At 47.8% G+C, this 19,124-nt stretch overlaps 2 protein-coding genes across 6 annotated transcripts in view; one reads left to right on the top strand and one right to left on the bottom strand.

Moving 5' to 3' along the window:
- LOC113465186 (uncharacterized) overlaps positions 1-19,124 on the top strand; it is a 116,450-nt gene that overhangs the window by 91,450 nt on the left and 5,876 nt on the right. Inside the window, exon 3 of one of the 3 annotated variants that reach the window (XM_026819329.1) lies at positions 14,943-16,152. The exons of 1 other annotated variant lie outside the window; for it this stretch is intronic. In XM_026819329.1, coding sequence (XP_026675130.1) covers positions 14,943-15,098 — 156 coding nt within the window. In that variant the 3' untranslated portion in view covers positions 15,099-16,152. Of the gene's footprint in view, positions 1-14,942; positions 16,153-19,124 lie in introns of those variants that run through there. One more of the 3 variants, XM_026819330.1, reaches the window with a different exon arrangement.
- The window catches only part of LOC108631946 (LIM domain only protein 3), a 54,910-nt gene continuing 51,964 nt past the window's right edge, over positions 16,179-19,124 (bottom strand). For all 3 annotated transcript variants that reach the window (XM_026819328.1, XM_018036197.2, XM_018036206.2), the window contains 2 exons: positions 18,386-18,626; positions 16,179-18,120 (listed from right to left, as the gene is read on the bottom strand). In XM_026819328.1, the coding sequence (XP_026675129.1) occupies positions 17,962-18,120; positions 18,386-18,626 (400 nt within the window). In that variant the 3' untranslated portion in view covers positions 16,179-17,961. The remainder of the gene's footprint in view (positions 18,121-18,385; positions 18,627-19,124) is intronic.

Raw genomic sequence — 19,124 nt, 5'->3', positions numbered from 1 at the left:
TTCGCGCACCGGCAAACGAGCGATATTTATGGCTGGACTTAAGCGTCCGTGGCATACGTCCGAGAGATTCCGTATATTTTTTTAACCACCTTTTTTTCCATTTTTCTGAACTCGATCGTCGAGTCAACGATATCGTTCTCACACTAATTAGAAGTCGAAAATTCCCTCGTTAGTTAGATTTATCGAAATCCCGTTACTAGCAGCTCGCAACAACTAGTTATTAGCCGATGATCGTGAAACGAGGCTGGAGAAGCGAACTGTGATCTGGAGTAGAGTTTCCCGTGAAGTTTCTTTTTTCCGCGTCTCGCGTCGAGGGACACCGATTCGACGGGAATTGCAGCCCGCGGTACTAACGAGACCTTAACTCACGTCGCTGCCATAAACGTTGCCCGCAGAATGTCTGGATACGACCCCGTCGGATCCGTCGTTCTCCCCTTTTGTCCCACTCCCTCTCAGGGATCGTTGGATAACAATAAGACAAACGGTCATTCGACGAGGGTCGCGTCGTGTAGTTAAAGCGCTATACTCGATTGTACACGAGCTTTAAGTACGTTTTTGCGATACCACCAACCAGAGGCGTGTGCGGGACGACAGCAAGAGGCAAACGCTGTGCCGCACCGGTTCGAGTTGACATGGATTCAGTCCCTCTTTTGTGTCGCCATTTACTGTACCTAAGAGCCTCGCAGGGGTGCAATGATCCTCCGCGAGATAGCAGTGGCACAATCGTTGAGGCATGAGACGGTCGTCGAGTCGCTGGGGAGAATCAAAAAGCCTGTTGGACACGTTGCGTCGTAGAGGACACCGGATGTTCCGCCTCTCCGAGGGAACAATGTTACGGGCTTCCGTCCGCTGGCTTAAGTTTATAAAATCACAATGCGACGTACTCTTCTCTAAATTTCGATGAGCTCCGTGATTCACTTTTACAGAATTATAAATAGAAATTATAAATCGCCTTACAAAATTTATAACTATCTTTTGATAGAACTCAATGATCAGATATTGCAGTATCGTTTTAAAAATGCATATGGAAATTGGTTGATTCTCCTTTAAAATGTATACATATAATATCGTATTTTATTATTCGACAAGAAGCGGACCAAGACTCGCGGGTTAATGCGAAAGAACGTATTCGGATTGGGGCAGGGAGTAGATACGCGATACAGGATGCTGGGTATTCGTGGTGCAAGTCGAAGGGTGCCGCGGCTCCTCCTCATGTGCTGGCACATACTCCGCGGGTAATCCTGAGTTATGGCGGATTATATCATCAATTTAGCCGACCAGGATCAGGTGCAGCGAGTAGCATCGGCAGCCAGGATATATCCGCGCGCCTATACGACGGCACACCGGGCGTTCTCCCTCCGCACTCCTCCGGGCCCGGGGATATCGCGCGCATCCAATGTCCCATAACACAACCATAACGCGAAACAACTTAACACGCTGCCAACGCCAGAACTCCCAACCCCTCCGGCCTCTCGCCTTGTCTCTTTCCTCCGCGTGGACGAGCACACGTACGAGAGTCCTGCATTTTTTGACACGTGAAATCCATGCCGCGAATTGGAAAAATATCGCCCGACAATCTATACGCTTGCCCAGTGATTATTCGCAACGTCAAGCGGTGGTGGCAGTTGCTCGATAATGGAGACCGATGATCGACGCGATGCAACGAGACCTATTACGGTTTAACATCGTTGTTCGGCTAAAAACAAAAGTGCACACTCGCATTTACGATTATCTAGGAACACTGGTAATCTCTGTTTTTGTTCGTACGTCGATATAATGGATCGCGACGCGCGACAGTGGGAAGAGCACGAAGGAGCAATGATATGCCTGTCGTACGTTTCCCCGAGCGGATATCTCGGGGGATCGAGCCGCGGCGCGGTGGCGGCGGCTCAGCGACCGGTGAAAATATAAATCCGCTAAAATATCGAGAGATTAGCGTTCGGACACGTCGCCCGATAGCCGGTAGAGGCTCAGGCCCAAAGCCAACCCTCTCTCTATACCCTTCCTTTTTCTGATCGCCGCTTTTTAACTCTCTCCATCCCGTTTCACGCGCATCGACCGTCGATACAGGATACGCTAGGCTCGTGGAACGGGGAGTAACGGAGCGAGCTCTGCCGCCATTTTTTCTCGTAACAATAATTTGTCGTTATCAAATAAACGCGAGTCGTGGAGCGAGAGACCAGCTGGTCGGCCGGGCCCGGTCGGCTTTGCGAACGTGGCCAATAAATGCGAAATAAAATTTTACTGCCGAATAATATCCGCGGCGGAGTTTGTTGCTATTGAATTCCGCGGCTCTGTTCCGTAACGATCTGCCGGCTAAACTATGACCAGTGGCCACCGCGATCCTCGTTGTTTCGCAGGATTTGCTTCGGCCCGCCACGAATCCCTCGCCGATCCTCTCGCTAAGAATTTTCGGCTCTCTTGGCTACAAATGGTTTTCGCTCGTTTCTTTATCCCCTTTTATATTCCATTATACAACAAGAAAAAATAGAATATATATATATATATAATACGCTGTCTGTAATCGGAGCATTTTTTGGTACTCGCAACAGTAATCTCCCTCTAAATCAATCGGTAAATAAAATTAAACTCGTAGAAGCCTGCGCACGCGACACAATAGAGCGCTCAGCGTTTGAAATAAAGGAGCAAACTTGAAGGGGGCGGCACACGAAGGGTACAGAAATTTAAATGGAACTCCGCGCGCAATCAGTTTCTAATTACGAGACTATAGCCGCGACGAGATCTCCGAGTGTAGGAGGGAGAAGCGGAGTTCTACGGAAGATCGCAAACAAGACACCCGGTCCGGTAAAGGGTCTCGAACGCACAATCGAGTCTCTTCTTCGGAGAAGCCGTTTACCTCGTTGGGGTCTGCGCGAAACACACAGTGAGACGAACCAGAGAGTCTACCACGGAGAATAATGTTAATGAAATACAGATATTATCTCTATACAGGGGTCCTTGCCGGGCGCCGCTCAACTATTGTCCGGTGCTCCGGTTTCTCACCCACTTCTCCCCTCAGTTACCCTTAGCCGAACGATTTTATCGTTTGGTTTACGAGAAATCTTTTTTGCTCAGCAACGATCGGTTGCGACGTACAGAGGAAACAATAAAGGAATCGTAGACGAGTTTTGTGTATACGAATAGAACGGCGGACAATAGTTCCACCGGGACGATCTTACGCCGGCGTGCCAGCTAAATAACGTGTAAACCACACCGCGCTCGATACGAGAAGGTTATGAACGTACTCCGCTTCGGCGATAAGAAGAGCGAGCGGCAATCGCGAATTTCGGCGTGAAAATTTAATGGCGCGTAAGCAACATCGCGAGAAATCGTTTCCATCGACAGCGCGATTCCAAGGAAACGATCCTGGCCAATATATACCCGGGAAATCGTTACCGGTACGCTGATCTCTCGTGCTGGGATCCAAACGGAGATTTCTTCCAGCTGCGAGAGTTCTTATCAACGAGTTCCTTTAGTAGAGGAATTTCTTTCTCTACAGAGACTCGGTACGGAAATGGGATAGGAAAGTGAAAACTTGGGCGTGCTTGAGCAATTTTTACCGGCGGTACGATAGTCGGTTGAAAGTGCAAACATCCGGTTCCGTCGGCCGGTGGTTAGGGCAGGACCGAGGATCGGATCTGTCCCAACGATAGAGCTCGGTGCACCCGGCGGCGACTGATTTTTTCAAAAGCGGCCTAATTAAAGAACGCCTGACAAAACGTTAATTAAAGCACTCGAAAACCGAGTGCCATTAAAGGAAGCGGGAGGTGGTGGAAGACTAGGAAGAGAGAAATTACAAGCGCGGCTGCCACGCGCATAAAGGAGGACACGGTCGCGGTGGGACAGAGAAAAGCGGAGGAACGGACAGAGAAACGGTGGACGGGGCGAAGCGAAGAAGAAGAAGGCGCGTGTGGACGTGAGAAAGAGAGAGTGAGGCGTGGAAAAGGGGTAACACGGTGGAGGGCTTAAAAGTTGGAGTACGTCCGCGCTATACCTAGTAGACACAGCCTGGTTAGGGCGGGCGAAAGCAGCCAGCAGGCAATTCCTAGCGGCTGAAAAGATATGCAAATGCGCGAAAGGGAGACCGCGAGCTAATGTCTAGCTACCTGGCCCGAGCGTCGGGATGCAATAATCATTAAAAACTAAAACGCGTACACCCTTCTCACTCTCTTGCTACGCTGTCGCCTACTCGCGACACGGGAACCGTCGTCGCGTCTACCGGAGGACGAGGTTCGAGCTCGTGCAGAACGTGAACAGAGAAGGGGAAGATCGCGAATGGGTTGGCGGAAGGAACGAACTTAGGTCGAGCTTAGGAAGTTGGGAGTTCTCTTCATGGGAGATCTCGCGCGAAAGGGGCTTCGCGCTAATTTCGCAGTCGCGCGACGAACCACCGCGACCGTATCGAGCTACGACTCCCTCGGGATCGTTCAGCGTGCACGCGTGTTCGATAACAACCGGGAGATCGATGCTCGGAAGAACGCGCGCGCGCGCGCGCGCGCGCGCGCGCGCGCGCGCGTGTCTGACTCCCGCCGCCCGTTTCTACTGCCTGCCAAAGGTCAGCCACTTACTATTCCGATACATTGTCACTCTCAATTTATTAATTCATACAATTTAATGTAATCTCGACGGATTTATTAAAATCTACGTAAATCAAATTGTTAAATGGAAATTTCAATAGAGAAAATATCTTTATTACTTCGTTAACAATATAAACGCTTGGCTAATTTTATGAGTCACTTATATATTAAAAGTTCATCGCGAAAATGCCGACTTGTCTATCGAAATTCACCATTAAAATCGTCCAGCATTGTTTCCGACGAACCTATAGTAAACGTAACAAACCCTATTGTAACGCTAATTTATGAATATTAACTCAACAAGCACGCGGCATTATTAGCAGTGCAGGGCGTCGATTATTTGATGTCAGATAATCGATACTCCACCGAAATTATAATTAATAATATAAAGATAATACAACGCACGCACGTACACACGCACAATCTTGCGTGCGCGAGTCCTCCGCGCGATTTAATCCGTCAATCATATTATAGTGAACAGTATGAGGTTCGTTTGTACTATTACTCTTGAAGAGACGGATCGGAACGTAAAAAACATTGCGTGGAAAATAATTCGCAGGAAATACTACAGAATAAAGGAGAATGAAACGAGAACCGTGGATCAAGAACACGTGAACGCGCGGCGTTCGGGTATTAAAGCGTCCCTCTCTTCCGAGGGAACCTCATTTAAGAGTCCTTGTTTATAAACTGAAACAGGACGCGGCGGAATATAATTCCGCTTCTAATTACCCTGAGTGCTTTGCTTCTTTCATGGAAAGCGAGCCGTCCCATAGCTGCTCGTGGTAAAAGTTTCGTCCGCCTTGGAAAGCGTGCGGATCCGATTGACCGGCCAGTCGAGCGGGACGATTGTTGTCCGGTCGCCGCCATAAGTAAAAACTTAATAAATAGCCGGAAGAAAGATCGAGACAGGAAGTGTGAGCCACGGACAAAGAGGAACTCGCTGGGAACCTTGCAGTAAGACAGGGAAGAGAATGGTAGAAGAGCGAGAGGGGAAAGAAAAAGGGGGATGAAAAGTAGGAGCAGGAGAGGGAAAGGGGGAGAGCCGAACCAACGGGCAGAATTCCCTGATAATTAAGACCGTTTTAAGGAAAAAGAAGCGAGGCTGGCCATCTCCGTCCTTCTCCCAGGTCTCTGCGTTTTGCTCGCTCTCTCGGTCGACCGGTATCCTAGCATCCTCGAGGAGGCTAATTAATTTAATTACCGCCTTCGCCAGATTTAGCCCCGCGCTGCGCCACGGATACCCGAGACTCCGGAATAGCTGTCTGTGTTTCACGATTTTGCCCCGGTCCGAGTACAATGATTTCGCTGGTCTCGTCGAGTCCGGGTAAAGAGCGAAAACGGGAAAAACAAAGAGGAAACGACTCGATCGGGTCTCCGTTCCCCTTCCACTTCTTTTATCCGCTCGATTTCTTCGATGCTCGAAGGCTCATGAATGACGAAAGCGACGAGAAAAAGGTTAACTATCGAGCGCATATTTATGAGAGGCCGCGTCGCGTCGCGGACCAAAGGAAACGGGCCGGGGCCTCCGAGGAATTTAAATTAACGGGGAGCCACTTACCATTCTTAATTGAACCGATATTCTTGCAGACGCTCGATCCAATTAACACTCGTTCTCCATCCGTGATTCGGCCGTCGTCGTTCCGTTTCATCTCCGAAAGCGTTCGCGATCGGCTCGCTCGCGCGCCCATCTCCCCTCCTCCTCCTCCTGCTCATCCTTGTTCCCTCGTCGCCCCTCGTCGCCCCTCGTCGCCGATCAAAATTGATATCGCGCGAACAAGATACACACGGGAAGTTATTAGATAGGATTCTAAAAAAACGAGAATGTAAAGGTAGACAAAATAAAAACCGATGGACGCTACGAAAATCGAACGCGTGTACGCGATCGTATATTCATGTGTGTGCGCACACGCGTCACGCGTTTCGAGAGACGGCGGATGCGCTTATAGACTGTAACGAGTAGTAACGGTATGGCAGGAGCGGGCCCGTTAAATTTAATGTTTATCGACGACAGAGAGCGTAAAATTTAATTAATCGAAAAGTGATTATGAGCAAAAGCACGGAGGCAGAACGCTGATTCTATCGGTCGCGATCAGCCCATAAGCCCACGGATGGCTGGCCATAACCCTTCAAGTCCATTTTACTTCACTCCGTGGACCTGACATAGCACATGGCCGTTGTTACGCGATGCGGCGGCCTTTTTCGATCGGTTCACTGCCGCCCGGAGGCCTATATCGACTTAATCGACCTGTTCACCGTTTCTCCGAATCCAGTTCGGTCACCGCCAATTTTTTCACCCGCGATTTAGTCCCGCCGCTGTTTATTACCACGGCTGTTCCTTTAATTAACGAATAGCTACTGTTTGAAAACGATCAATGACCCAAATAAGATCTGGATATGAGCGGAGCAACGGAGAATTTATTTATTTGTTATCGACGCGATGTATTAACGAAACTGGGTCATAGTACTTCAGTCTGGTATCGAAGATTCATTAGTCGGTGAAAAAAGAATCCATTGGTCACTTGAATAATTCAATTAACGGAGCAGTCGTATCCAGGTTCGAATCCTTTATTCCCGGCACAATCGGAAACAATTATGTACTCTTTCAGGTAATTTGTGACTACCCTCAATTCGTACGATTCTTCAGAAATATTTGCGTACAATCGCGAATTCTCTTAATTACAGAACTTCAAGAAGCACCGAGGAATATCAATACCAATCAATCAGTCATTTTGCCTCCCTGCCTTTCTTTATTTTTGTTAAAAGCAGCCACCCCCCACCCAGCACCACCATCGCTTCGTCCCTGTTTTCGTCAAAATGTTCGTTATTGGCGTTCCGATCGATCGACACGGGGCTCGAAAATATGCCCGCCAATCTAGCTAGCAAATATCGCAATTCATTTTGTCGGTGCGCTCGAAACGGATATTGTCGGCGCGCAGAAGCCAATAAAAATTATAACGCGACGAGAGCGACGGAGTAAATGAGATGTAACGGAGGAAAAGTGATTAACGCGTGTTTACCGTGGCGTCGATCGGGAAAGTCGTTTGTTCGTTAAGATCGAGCCGAGGCAGGCATCGGTGCGTTTCGTTCGCTCTCGAAATCACGCTCGCGACGTGAGAGGGAACCAGGCAAATTGGAACAAATTGATTTTCCCCGGCGACATCTACTATTAAAGTGACGGAAGAGAGTCGCGGGTATTAACGAGGGTCGCAATATCGGAACGCGGTATCGGCCAGCTTTTCGGCCAAATTGGATTTTCGTGAGAAACATTATGACACCCCTCATAATTGCTGGCCGACACACATACACGCGGTCCGCGAGCGTTTATCTAGGAACGATAGCGATAGGCTGGATCAGCAATTTCTATTTCAGCCTCTATCGCAAAATAACATTACGCGATTTTAATACCACTAAAATTAAGCGTGAAATTGGATTTGAAGGTCGGTTACACATTAATATTCACGAAATTAATGCTTGTTTGCGTGCGATTGCCAAATGCAAACATGACAGCGAGCAATTTAATTAGCGCGATCAAGTTAAGCATCAAATTGGATTTGGAAATTGTTCAGACGTCAATTTCAACGAAATTGCTTCTTCGCCCGGCGGCCCTCCCCTATCGCCCCGTGATCTTCGATTACTCCGCGGTCATTTAAAACTGGAAACTTTCGGTGTATCGTGAGCCAGAAGCTGGGGAGGAACAGGCGGCGCCCTCATATTAATTCCGTAGGCCTACCGGTGATAATGTCTCCGGCGTGCCGTTCCCAAGGGTGGCGTGAAAGCATTCCCTTTAACGACGCCGAATCGAGCCACAAGATAGGCGATCGTCTTCCCGATTACGCTAAGGAGTACGGGTAATTACGTGTTCGCGTCCCGATTTTCGTTCGACCAATCGCTGATCCTTCTTCAACGAAAACTTACTACCTTCGTTTTACAAAAGTAAAGTTGACCCTATTTCTTTCTCTGCTCGTCCATTCGCATAGTCACTGAAACGGAATAAAATCGGCGCACACGTTTCGGGCGAAGGTGAGGATCGCGAAAATCGGTGTCACGTACGAGACGTTAAAATTAACGGCGCAGTAACGAAGTATCGTAAGTTCGTCGACGGGGGTGGCTCGAATCGCGTGCGAAGTTTCTGTTTCAGCTACTAACGAACAGTGACGGTGGTGGCTCGTTGAACGCGAACGCGTTACGGGCCTGTATGCCGGTGATCAAATGCTTAAAACACGACTCGCGACTGAGTAAAACGAGCGAGGGAAAAGTTGGTCCGAGATGAACAGAAGCCGGGTGGTAAATCCCGATCGTTCGAACCGGACGGCCTCGTAAACCGATTCGTTTTCGCGTTTCCAACGTCGAAAATGTCATTAACGAGTGGAATCGTGAAAACTGTCTTCGAACGAGGTAGAATCGTGCGTTCGTCTTCCAAGATCTCTCTAAGAGGTTTTTAAAGGATACGCAGCATCTGGGAATTATCAAAATTAATCGTGCTCGCTAATTCAGACAGCAGAGATTGAGAACGGATGAAGCCGAGGAAAAAAGTTCACGCGACTGCTAGAGGATCGTAATACGCCGGTAATTCCGGTGCTTAGCGGCGTATAAATAAGCATTAAATCCGTGCTTAGGTATACCTTAATCTGTATTTTTTTCCCGACCTCGGCTGCTGGAATATATTATCACCCGAGGGATTTTATCGCGGCGGCGATAATGCCGTTAACGCGCGAATATACTCGAAAGAACTTTTTTAAAGTATCCTAGCTACCGGCCGCTGGTGCTGCTTCTCTTCGCTCTCCTACTCTTATCGAGAACGAGCTGCCTTATAGACGAAATGGTACTCCAGATTCGCTTCTAAAATATGACACCGTGAAGCAATCTTATTTTTTATCCGTTCTAAAGTCAACTCTCAAAATCGATCGTTCAACAATTGAATGTTTAATGCAATCGAATGAATTTTTAATGGAAGATGAAAGTTAAAAGTCATTATCTGCATGGAGTTCATAAATAATTTCATGAAATAAAGTAATTCAACAATAGGGCGAATCCAATATACAGTAAAGAACACGACGTGTGCGTGATCGGACGTTTAAGCTTCGACGGTGAGGAAGGGGATGGCGGACTATTAACGGACCGTTTCCATGATGCCGCGGACGTTTCTCGCACGCTCATCAGCGTCCGCACAAGCGAGCGCCGGATAACGGAGCACGGATTTGAATTAGGAAGCGGTGCAGCGCGCGAGGAGGACGAGGCGGAGGAATGCGGGGGAGGTTTGAACGGCGGTGGCGCACGAGGTCGGTTGCTAACGACCGTCGCCAGACCAGGGTTGTTAACTGCTGCCTGGGTTTGGTCGTCCCATGCTGGATGCGGTGGTTCTTCTACGTGGGAAGAGGTTCCGGTGGAGTGGGTGTGAGGGTGGAAAAGGACCGCGCCGGGGTAGAATGGCTAAGCTATTCGGAACAATGTCTTGTTAGGCGGTTTGCTTTGAGGTAATCGCCGGGAAGACCCCGGCAGTCGTTAGACTTTCCCTCGCGGACCTGTTTGTTTCGCGGATAATTGCCCACCGATACTCGACTCTAGTCCCTCGTAAAATCGTGAACGATCCCCGTCGGGCTTACGGCACGAACGGTGAGGGTAGAAACGGAGTAGAACGCGTCGAGGAGGGAAACGAGAACGAATGGAAGGAACGGAAGAAAGACCGGAGAACGGCGCGAGGGAAAGTTCTATTATTTGGGTCGTAGGAACGATTTTCGACGAGAGAATCGTCTTATTAACGAGGCGAACCGCTCGTTCCACGCGCGAGGAACGGGTGGTGGTTAGGTCAGGCGTTCGATTAGGCAACGCGTATACCCAATTATAGGAGTAATGCGCGAGTCCCGTCGAAAAAGGAAAGCCTCGCACGGTGAACGTGATCCGTACGCCATCGCGACCGCCGCTACGAAACGGCGAGAGACGGCGACAGGTGAAAAAAATGCCTTCCAAGTTAATTAGCGCGAATTGCATCTGCACGAGGACGTGGTAATTACAGATTTTCTATTCTCGACAGCGCGTTTCAGTATCAGAACCCGTTAAACAGCTCCGCTTAAACGAGACGGCTCGAAGTGCATGTGTATATTCTTCTTTAGCGAGCACAAGTGAGTATGCACGGCTTCGGAAATGTATTCGATTCACGCGGTGCCACGCGTAAATTGTTTCTTACGGACTGTTTTCTTTTTTCTCGAAAAGTGACGAACTGTCAACCGGTTTCTCATTCAACAACCTGTACGCGGGGATAAGGGAAAACTGCTAATTTCTCCGGTGCCATTCGACGAACGCGCGCGCTTAATAGATTCACTTGGTCAGGATATTTCCAAGCAATACGTGCGAAACGACAGGAAGCGAAGCGTTGAAGTGTCACGAACGAACGATAATGGAAATATCGTCGCCACTTTTCTCGTTGAATATTCCCAATTTTCGACAGGGCGCACTCTTCAATCGCGCCACCGCATCGCGCCGTGCTGGATCGCGAGCTCGTTTTACGCCGCGCGCTCTATTGATTGCGCAAACGAAACTCCTGTCCCCTAAATTTGGAATATCGAGGTAGTTAGCATCGACCGCGCTCCAGCTACGTATCGTCGACTAATTAGCATGTACCACTTTTCCCTGGGACATACTTTAATCGTTGTGTCCACACCGGTGCTGTTCCATTACTTGCGTAAACGTGACTGCTATTAAACTTGAAATATCGACGCGCTTCACCGTTTACCTTCGGTTCTTAATGCTAATCAGTGAGCGGTCAACTTATCGTATCCTCCGATAAAAAAAACGCTCATTCACGCTCGTTAACTATCATTCGAATGAATATTCATTCTCGGGGCTATCCTTTTCAGAATTTTGACTGCGGACGACATAACTCAGTCTCCGTATCCAAATCCAACCCTTTATTAGCGCGGAACGTGACCGTTGTCGCATGAAACTGAAATATCGCGGCAGTTAGTATCGGCTGCGCAATTAGTATGTACATTTGGAGTGTTCTCTCGGCGGTAATATTCTTAGTTCAGTACCACGGGTCATTCTCACGCCTCTGCGTTCGTATCTTCGCCGATTAAGGACCCACGGAACTGCCACCACATCGTACGAAACTCGCCCGACAACGATGGCCGCTCGCTAATTCGTACTTCGGGGCTTACGGACGACTAACTCGCCCTTAATGCCCTGCTTACGCCCGATTATTGTCTTCGACGAGTTTCGCACTGATAGACACCGTCCCTACAATTTCTAACAGCTCCAATACCCATTCTTGTACAAACTACATAAACACTACTAATTGTACATCTATGAACCTTTCGATTTGCATTAAATCTATCATTTAATTGTCATTTTGGCGAGAAGTTTGTTTAGCATTGAAGTGTTCCCGGTAAAAAGGCCAAACTACAACGACGGTATCTGGAGCGTCGAAGAAACGTATCGTTTCGATCCATTTCCAAGCGCGTTTCTTTCCGTGGAAAAGTGTCGGAACCTATAATTCCTGGCAACGCAACGGAGCAACTTGGCCGGGGCAAGGCGCCACAGATCACCGGTATCATCCGTGATTCGCCGCAAGATAGTTCATTCTAACGTATTGCGGGATAACATCGACGCCGCGGGCGATCGTTATTTGTGTAATACAATTTATCGATCACTCTCTCTCTCTCTCTCTCTCTCTCTCTCTCTCTCTCTCTCTCTCTCTCTCTCTCTCTCTCTTCCTCTCTTCTGTTCCATGGAGTGTACCGCCAAATTATTTGCTTTCCTGTCGCTTAACCGACGAATAATATATGGCGCGTATATTTAGCAAGAAGATATCAGTCGCGAATCGTGATTGGATAGAAACGTAATAAGGCTGATTAATATTTGCGACTATGCCTCTAGCTTGTCTTGTATCATAATTGATGTATTCGGTTTTAGTATTCATTAATAACTACTAGCAGTTATTTTGAAGCGATAGCTAAAATACGAAATACAGGGAAGATTGATCGTCCCAAAGAAGGAATGTCGAGCAACACGATAACCGTGATTGTACTCAAACAATTTGTTCGCGCGTGAGGGGGGGGGAGGATAGGAATTAACCGCGGTGAATGGCGAGAAGGAGACGCTCGTAGGAATGGTCAATCTGTGACGAGAGAAAGATGGAAATGGGTGATCGAGAAGCACGGCCATTAATAGAGCGCGAAATCCGGCGGTCATGCGCCAATCAGGTTTCGTGACAGTGGCCAGAAAACAAGTATTTCCCATCAGGGCGATCGCCGGACGCGCTGACCGGATCTATTCCGAAAGCCATCATCGGCCTCGCGAAACCGGCCGCAAACATTCCGTTTATTACTTCGATAGCCCGCGATTCGTCCTCCTTGCGCCGCGTCGTTTAGCGGCCCCTGTACAGTGCACGGTATCGATAGCGCGATACCGTTGCACCCGAACAAATCCTTCTATCTCGAGCAACTGCGTTTTTATTTTCTGTTAATTGATTTTTTACACTCCGATACACCCTGACGAGGCTGCTCTCCTTCGTGATAGCTCGCAACGATGCGACGCGCGCGCTTGCGTATCCATGGGAATGGTCCGCCGCGATATTAAATGGGCAGATACACCGGAGGGGTGAGCAAGGAGCGAGAGGGTTGGGACTAATTGAAATCGAGATGCTTCCCGCACTTTCGTCGCGACGCACTTTTCCCGTTTGCCGGGGGACGAGCGCGTGGTGCGCGACGCGAGAGTTCAGCGACTTCTTTTGTCGCGCCAACCAACCGGCTGGTCCACTTTCGCGTACACGAGGAGCATGTAGAATCGCTTTTCACGAAAACACCCCTCGTAAACTTCCTTTGCTACGTTTGCTATCTCCGTATCGCCATTCAGTCTCCCTGGTCCCCGCGCTGAAAGCCGTCGCGTGGGTGGACGAGCCTGTGTGCGTACGTGACGTTATGACGACACGCTCGAAACGTCGGCCGAAGTAGATTTTTCCACACCTCGATATGATTAATACCTTCGCGAGATAGAACTCGCGAAAAAGAGAGAAATGCTAAAGACAGAACGAAGAACGAGAAAGACGGAGCGGAAGGGAAAGTGGGGAGGAGAGCATGAAAGAAAGCTTGGACGAAGAGAAAAACGAGGCGATCGCGGGGAGAAAAAAAGATGGGGATGACGGAGGGTGAAGGCAGCCGAGGTAAAAGGGAACGGTTATGGGCCTCGTGGCCGCTCGCCGTACAGCAAATCCCCGTCAACCGCATTCAATTACGATGTTATCGCGAATACAGATGACGGTTATTTCCTTCGGTACACCCTATACGTAACGTTTTCGCGATGCGGCGCGACGCCGCCGCTCCTCCGTCCGAAGTTAAAGCAGTATATCGTGTAATGGTGGGTTGGCCAGCCGCCCGTGTGATTGCTTTAGGATGCGCGCCGACAATACACCGGGATAAAGCGGCTGCGATTTCGACCAACGGAAGTCATACTCATCGCACACTCCTGTTCGATCCGATATTACCTCGATATCCCCATCTTTCGAATATGTATCGCATTCTTCCCATGTTACTTATGCGATTTTTTTCCTATAAAGGTTTGCAAATCAATAAAAGTAACGCACGCTTCTAGATTTACCAATTCGTATGTTTGCTCAATAAAAGAGTGGATGATGGAGCTGTCTAATGACACAAGTCTACTTTAAAAGCGCTGAAATGTATTTGGGGCATGGGCGTACTTTAAGCCACGTAGAACTCTGTAATTAAAGTATTTAAAAATTGTTCCCTTAATCTTTAATGATTGATAGCCTCGAGTACTCTAACTTGTTCGTCAGAAAGGAAAGACGCGAGTCATCTCTCGTTTCCCTTTGAATCGCGTATACGTACGTCGGTTTTGGGTGCACGGTTTGTCGAGCACAACGGCCACCGTGCCCACCCTCCGCGTTTTCAAGCGATAAAACTTGAAATACGAGCAGTGCTCACGCCGGTCGAACGTTTTATTCGCTACGACCAAAAAGGATGTCCGGATCATAACGCGGCGCGCTCCCGTGCATCTCTTTTGCCCCCGCGAGTAACTTTACGCAGTCGCTTCAAAGGGGTGCTGTCCTCCTATCCAGGTCGGTTCTCAAGCCATCCCCTTATACGTGATACTTCGACGTTCTTAAGAGTACACATGCAAACGCTACTTCTAAATCATGTTTAGCAACTGCAGTATAGTATTAATTAATAACTTACCAGTATTTCGGACATCGACACATTCACTTTACCGCAATTTAATTCGTGTCGAAATAAAAATATTCGACACGCGTTACGAGGCCTGTGTGATGCCTCCACGCCGGTGGCATCAACCGCGATGAAGGGATGGGGAAACGTACGAGAAAGATTAATTGTAGCTTTCTTTGCGACGAAATAGAGACAACGAAGAGGTTCAACAACGTGGAGAGGACAGATGGAGCGAAGGGGCCGAGGGAGAGAGAAGATGGACAGAGTGAGCAGGAAGAAGGGGGTCGGAGAACGAGACGCGGAGCGTCAGGATAGCCGGGGGGCGAGCTTTTTGCCGAACACATAATGCATAGCGAAGGATGACACCCTTATCTCGGGATCTTTAATTCCGTGGGCCGCTGCGAGGGGGGTTGCCGCGTCGTCATTTGTCGGTTGCACCGCGCCTCGAATCAGGGACGCCACCGGGGGTAGATGGATAAAACCGGCGGCGTTGTTAACATCACCGTTGGCTACGGGGGCTGGAAATTGCCTTGGCTGATTTCATTTCGGGCCAGATTATTTTAAGGGGTTCTGCTTTTCTTTCCCCTACCCGATTCCACCCTCACTACTAGTTCGTTCCAACCACCCCCGCGCTCGCGACTTTGGCGTGATTAATGCAACTTGCGGCGAGGCCTGGCGGACGATCGAGAATCGCGTCATCTGGCTACGTTTGCCTGCTGATCGATTAGCTAATAAACTCGACTAAATAATTCTATATCTCTTGAGGCAAGACATGAATTCGTATGGAAAATTTTACATGTTCTTCTTTTACCGTATCCAATTTGACAATAGAATCTTTCACTGACAATTTTGATCAGACCGCCGAAATTAAAAATCAGAGACGACTACAAAAATATTGCACAGAATTTAAAAAGGTCAGAAACAATTGGAGCGGTCGTCTCATTTTTTAGGGTGCAACGAGGGAAATCATTCGAGTGTCGAGTGAGGAGCGACGAGCCCTTCTTTTCGAGGGCAACGCATCGCGAAGGGGGTTAGAGGATCCGCTCTCCGCGAGTTTTAAAGAGTTTCAACGTCCTATTATAAAGTCTTCACCGTGCATAATAACATTCAACTCCGTGGGCTGGAAGGCATTAGGGAAATCGCGTTGCCTCTCCCCCGACTGTTTCACCCTCAGCCCCCTTTCCAATTCCCTCCCTACCTTGGCCGGTTGGTCGGTGTCCCGGACTCGGTTCTACCCGGTTCTCAAAAATACCACCTCCACAAATCAGTGGATCTCATATCAAGGCGTGCCATCATTTCGTTATTAAACAACAAAACGAACAAGGCCGCCGAAAAAGCAAAGCAAGAAGAAATAGAGGAATGAAGTACGTACGACGTCTCAGTCTCAGATGAAGATAGAATGAAGACACGCTAAAACTTTCCGTGGTTGTATTTATAAGAATGTTATATTTTCTCGGTAGTAATGGGAGCCCCTATAGAGGCGGTAAATATATTAATAGTGCGCTAATAAATGATATTATATACAGATGGATAAAAAACCGAGGAGGAAAGTGTGTATCTGTGTGTATGTATGTGTCGGTTGTATTCGTGTGTCTTTTTATGTGTGTATACATGCATGTGTCACTCGTATCCTTTCTCTTCCTCTCTCCTGTATACAGTTTCTAGCACTGCGTACTCTTCGCGTAATTTATTTTTTGTACTTAATCGGATTCGTTAAGCTTCGAATTCTGTGTTATAGAATCACGAATTCCGTGTCGACCCGCGATTCGTGGATGAATAATAATCTGATCGAAAGGTAACGTGGATGTTTTTTTCTGTCGGTATCAAAGAGAGAAAGGGGAAAGAAATTTTCGTTCGTTTACGATCAGACGAACTTTTCACACTCGCGCCTCGTGTATGAATTCAGCAAAATTCAGAAAAACGGATCGTTTATCAGCGCACGCAACGGTTTATCAGATTTTGTTTAACCATCTTTTGGTATCACCGTCAACCTTTCACTTTATATCGTTCTCTTCTTCCTCTTCACTTCGTCTGTTTTCGCGTTCATCTTTTGGCGTTAAAGCGTAAAGCCCACGATTCGGTCCCGCGGTTCGCAAACGTTCAATCGATAGATGCACGCGGTTTCGAACAAAATATACTTACTGTCATCATCGAATGTGATCAAGGAATAATTCGAAATCCGAGATGTTCGATTTGCACCCGTGGGACATCGAAACTTACATCGTTAATCTTTGGTATCAGCCATCGTGTGTACGCTTTGAATTACGCCTCGTATACCGAGATTTTGGAAACGTTTCGATTCGTCGCATTCGCGCCGTTTACGAGACTCCGACAATTAAACGCCGCGACTTCCAACCTTTGGTTATCTTTCCGATCGAGCGGCTGTCGATAAAATTGAAAATAAAAACAAACAAACAGTAACTTACTTAATAAATTTTCACCGTGACGGCTCTCTCTCTCTCACTCTCTCTCTCTCTCTCTCTCTCTCTCCTCCACGATGTCCAATATTCGCCTTCACGATCAGTTGCTAATGCGTCGAATGTCGACGAATCGCGAGTAACCATCATGAAAATTCATCGATTGGTCTGCGTATACTGATAGTCTTTCGGTGCGTTGCAGAGTCGACGGTACACAGATATTTACAAGAGAACTCTGCCACATGCGTTCATTCCTTTCACCCACACTCGCTCCCTTCTCTAAATCGTTCCTCTTCCACAGAAACGTATCTTACATAAAATCCCCTATTCTTTATCGTGTTACATATCGTACCGTATATTACAAGACGTGCGTCAAACGTGTTTCTTACGTACACGCGCTTCAGCGTATACGTTCGCGTCCCGTGCGGTCCACTATCTTCTCGATAAATTTATTCATATTATAATTCGCGATCACAGTGATTATTCCCGATCTCTCGGCAAAAGTTCCCCGGAAAACGATCGATCGCCCGGAAGTGTCCTCGAGATCTTTCACGGAGACAATTTACTCTTCGTCTCCATCCTGTTTTATTTTCTCGTAATCTTTACCGAACACCCGTTACGTATCTGTCTGTCCGTTACTCGTCCGTTCCTCGGGTTCACTTCGTTACGACGTTTTCGCGCCTCGTCCCATGCTCGCTCCTCTCCCTCCCCGATTCGTCTCATCGGCGAGCCTGAATAGCCTCAATAACCGCTGAGACATCTGAGCTTCTTCAATGGGGGCGACACCTCGTCTCAGCTGGTCGGCGCCTGCATAGACATGGGTGGCGGTTTCATCGGTCCTATAGCCGGACCCGACAGCCCGTTGTTGTTCATGTCACCTGGAGCTCTAGTACCACCGCCTACCCCTATGCTCGTCCCGTTCACCATCGGTGTGCTCCCCGACATTTGACCCTACGCCCACAAGATCAAAGTTCTGAATGAAATTCAATCTTACATGCCACCACGCCGAGTTAGAGCACTCGTACAATTTTTTAACCAACGAATTATCCCCATAAGAAAGTTTATAAATAAATTATTTTCAGGAACAATTATGTCTTATCAATTTTTCTAAATGCAAATTGTTTTCCAATGAACATACTATCGAGTCTGTCTGTGATCCAAAGTATCGCGTGCGTGAAACGATCGTCAGGTATAACGGATTCTCTCTTTAACTTACGTTCGACACGTGATTATGTTGACCCACCGACTGGCCGAGTCCCTGATGAGGTTGCAACGGATTATGACCCGGATGCATGTTCTGGCCAGGCGGTGCCGGCGTCGGCGGCAGTTGCCTTTTGATGTACGCCAGCGAGGCGGGTGTTGGTACTTGCATACTGGCGAACAAGATCCTTTCCTCGTAGTCGTATTCGCACAGGATTTTGTTCTCGCACAGATAAAACCGATCGCCCACGCAAAACCTGCAATCGAAAAAAAGGGAAGGCTTACTGGACGAAGGTTTGATTTGATAAATTCGCGGAGACATATTACGGAATCGCAGGCAATATTGTAGAAAAAGAAGCACTTAAGGATGCATTGGCTATACAGTCAAATCCAAAAGTTTATGTACCTTAGAAAAACGCATTTCCTATAATTAAAAAGAAATCAGACGTCGGAAGAACAATGCTAATAATAAATAGCTACGTGCTAAAAAGTATAGAAGGAAATATCCAATTAATTACTGACGCTGGCGAAAAGCTTTTTGTACAGAAATTATAAGCCCTGACGTCCTCAACAAGAAAGATTCTATGAATTTTTCTTCTAACTCGAGTATTTAACAAGTTACATATGATTATTTGGCATTTTATTGATGTTGACAAAATCCGACCATCCCAGTCTCGAAACGGCGAACTTTTGGAAAAAAATTTCGTTTTTCCTGAATAACTCCTAAACCATTGGTCCTACGGGAAAATTGCATA

Source organism: Ceratina calcarata, unplaced genomic scaffold (assembly GCF_001652005.2).
Source record: "Ceratina calcarata isolate Rehan_Ccalc_2016 unplaced genomic scaffold, ASM165200v1 scaffold147.2, whole genome shotgun sequence".
Classification (NCBI taxonomy): Eukaryota; Metazoa; Arthropoda; class Insecta; order Hymenoptera; family Apidae; genus Ceratina; species Ceratina calcarata.
The sequence above is the reverse complement of the archived record's forward strand: the minus strand, read 5'-3'. Positions and strand labels throughout refer to the sequence as shown.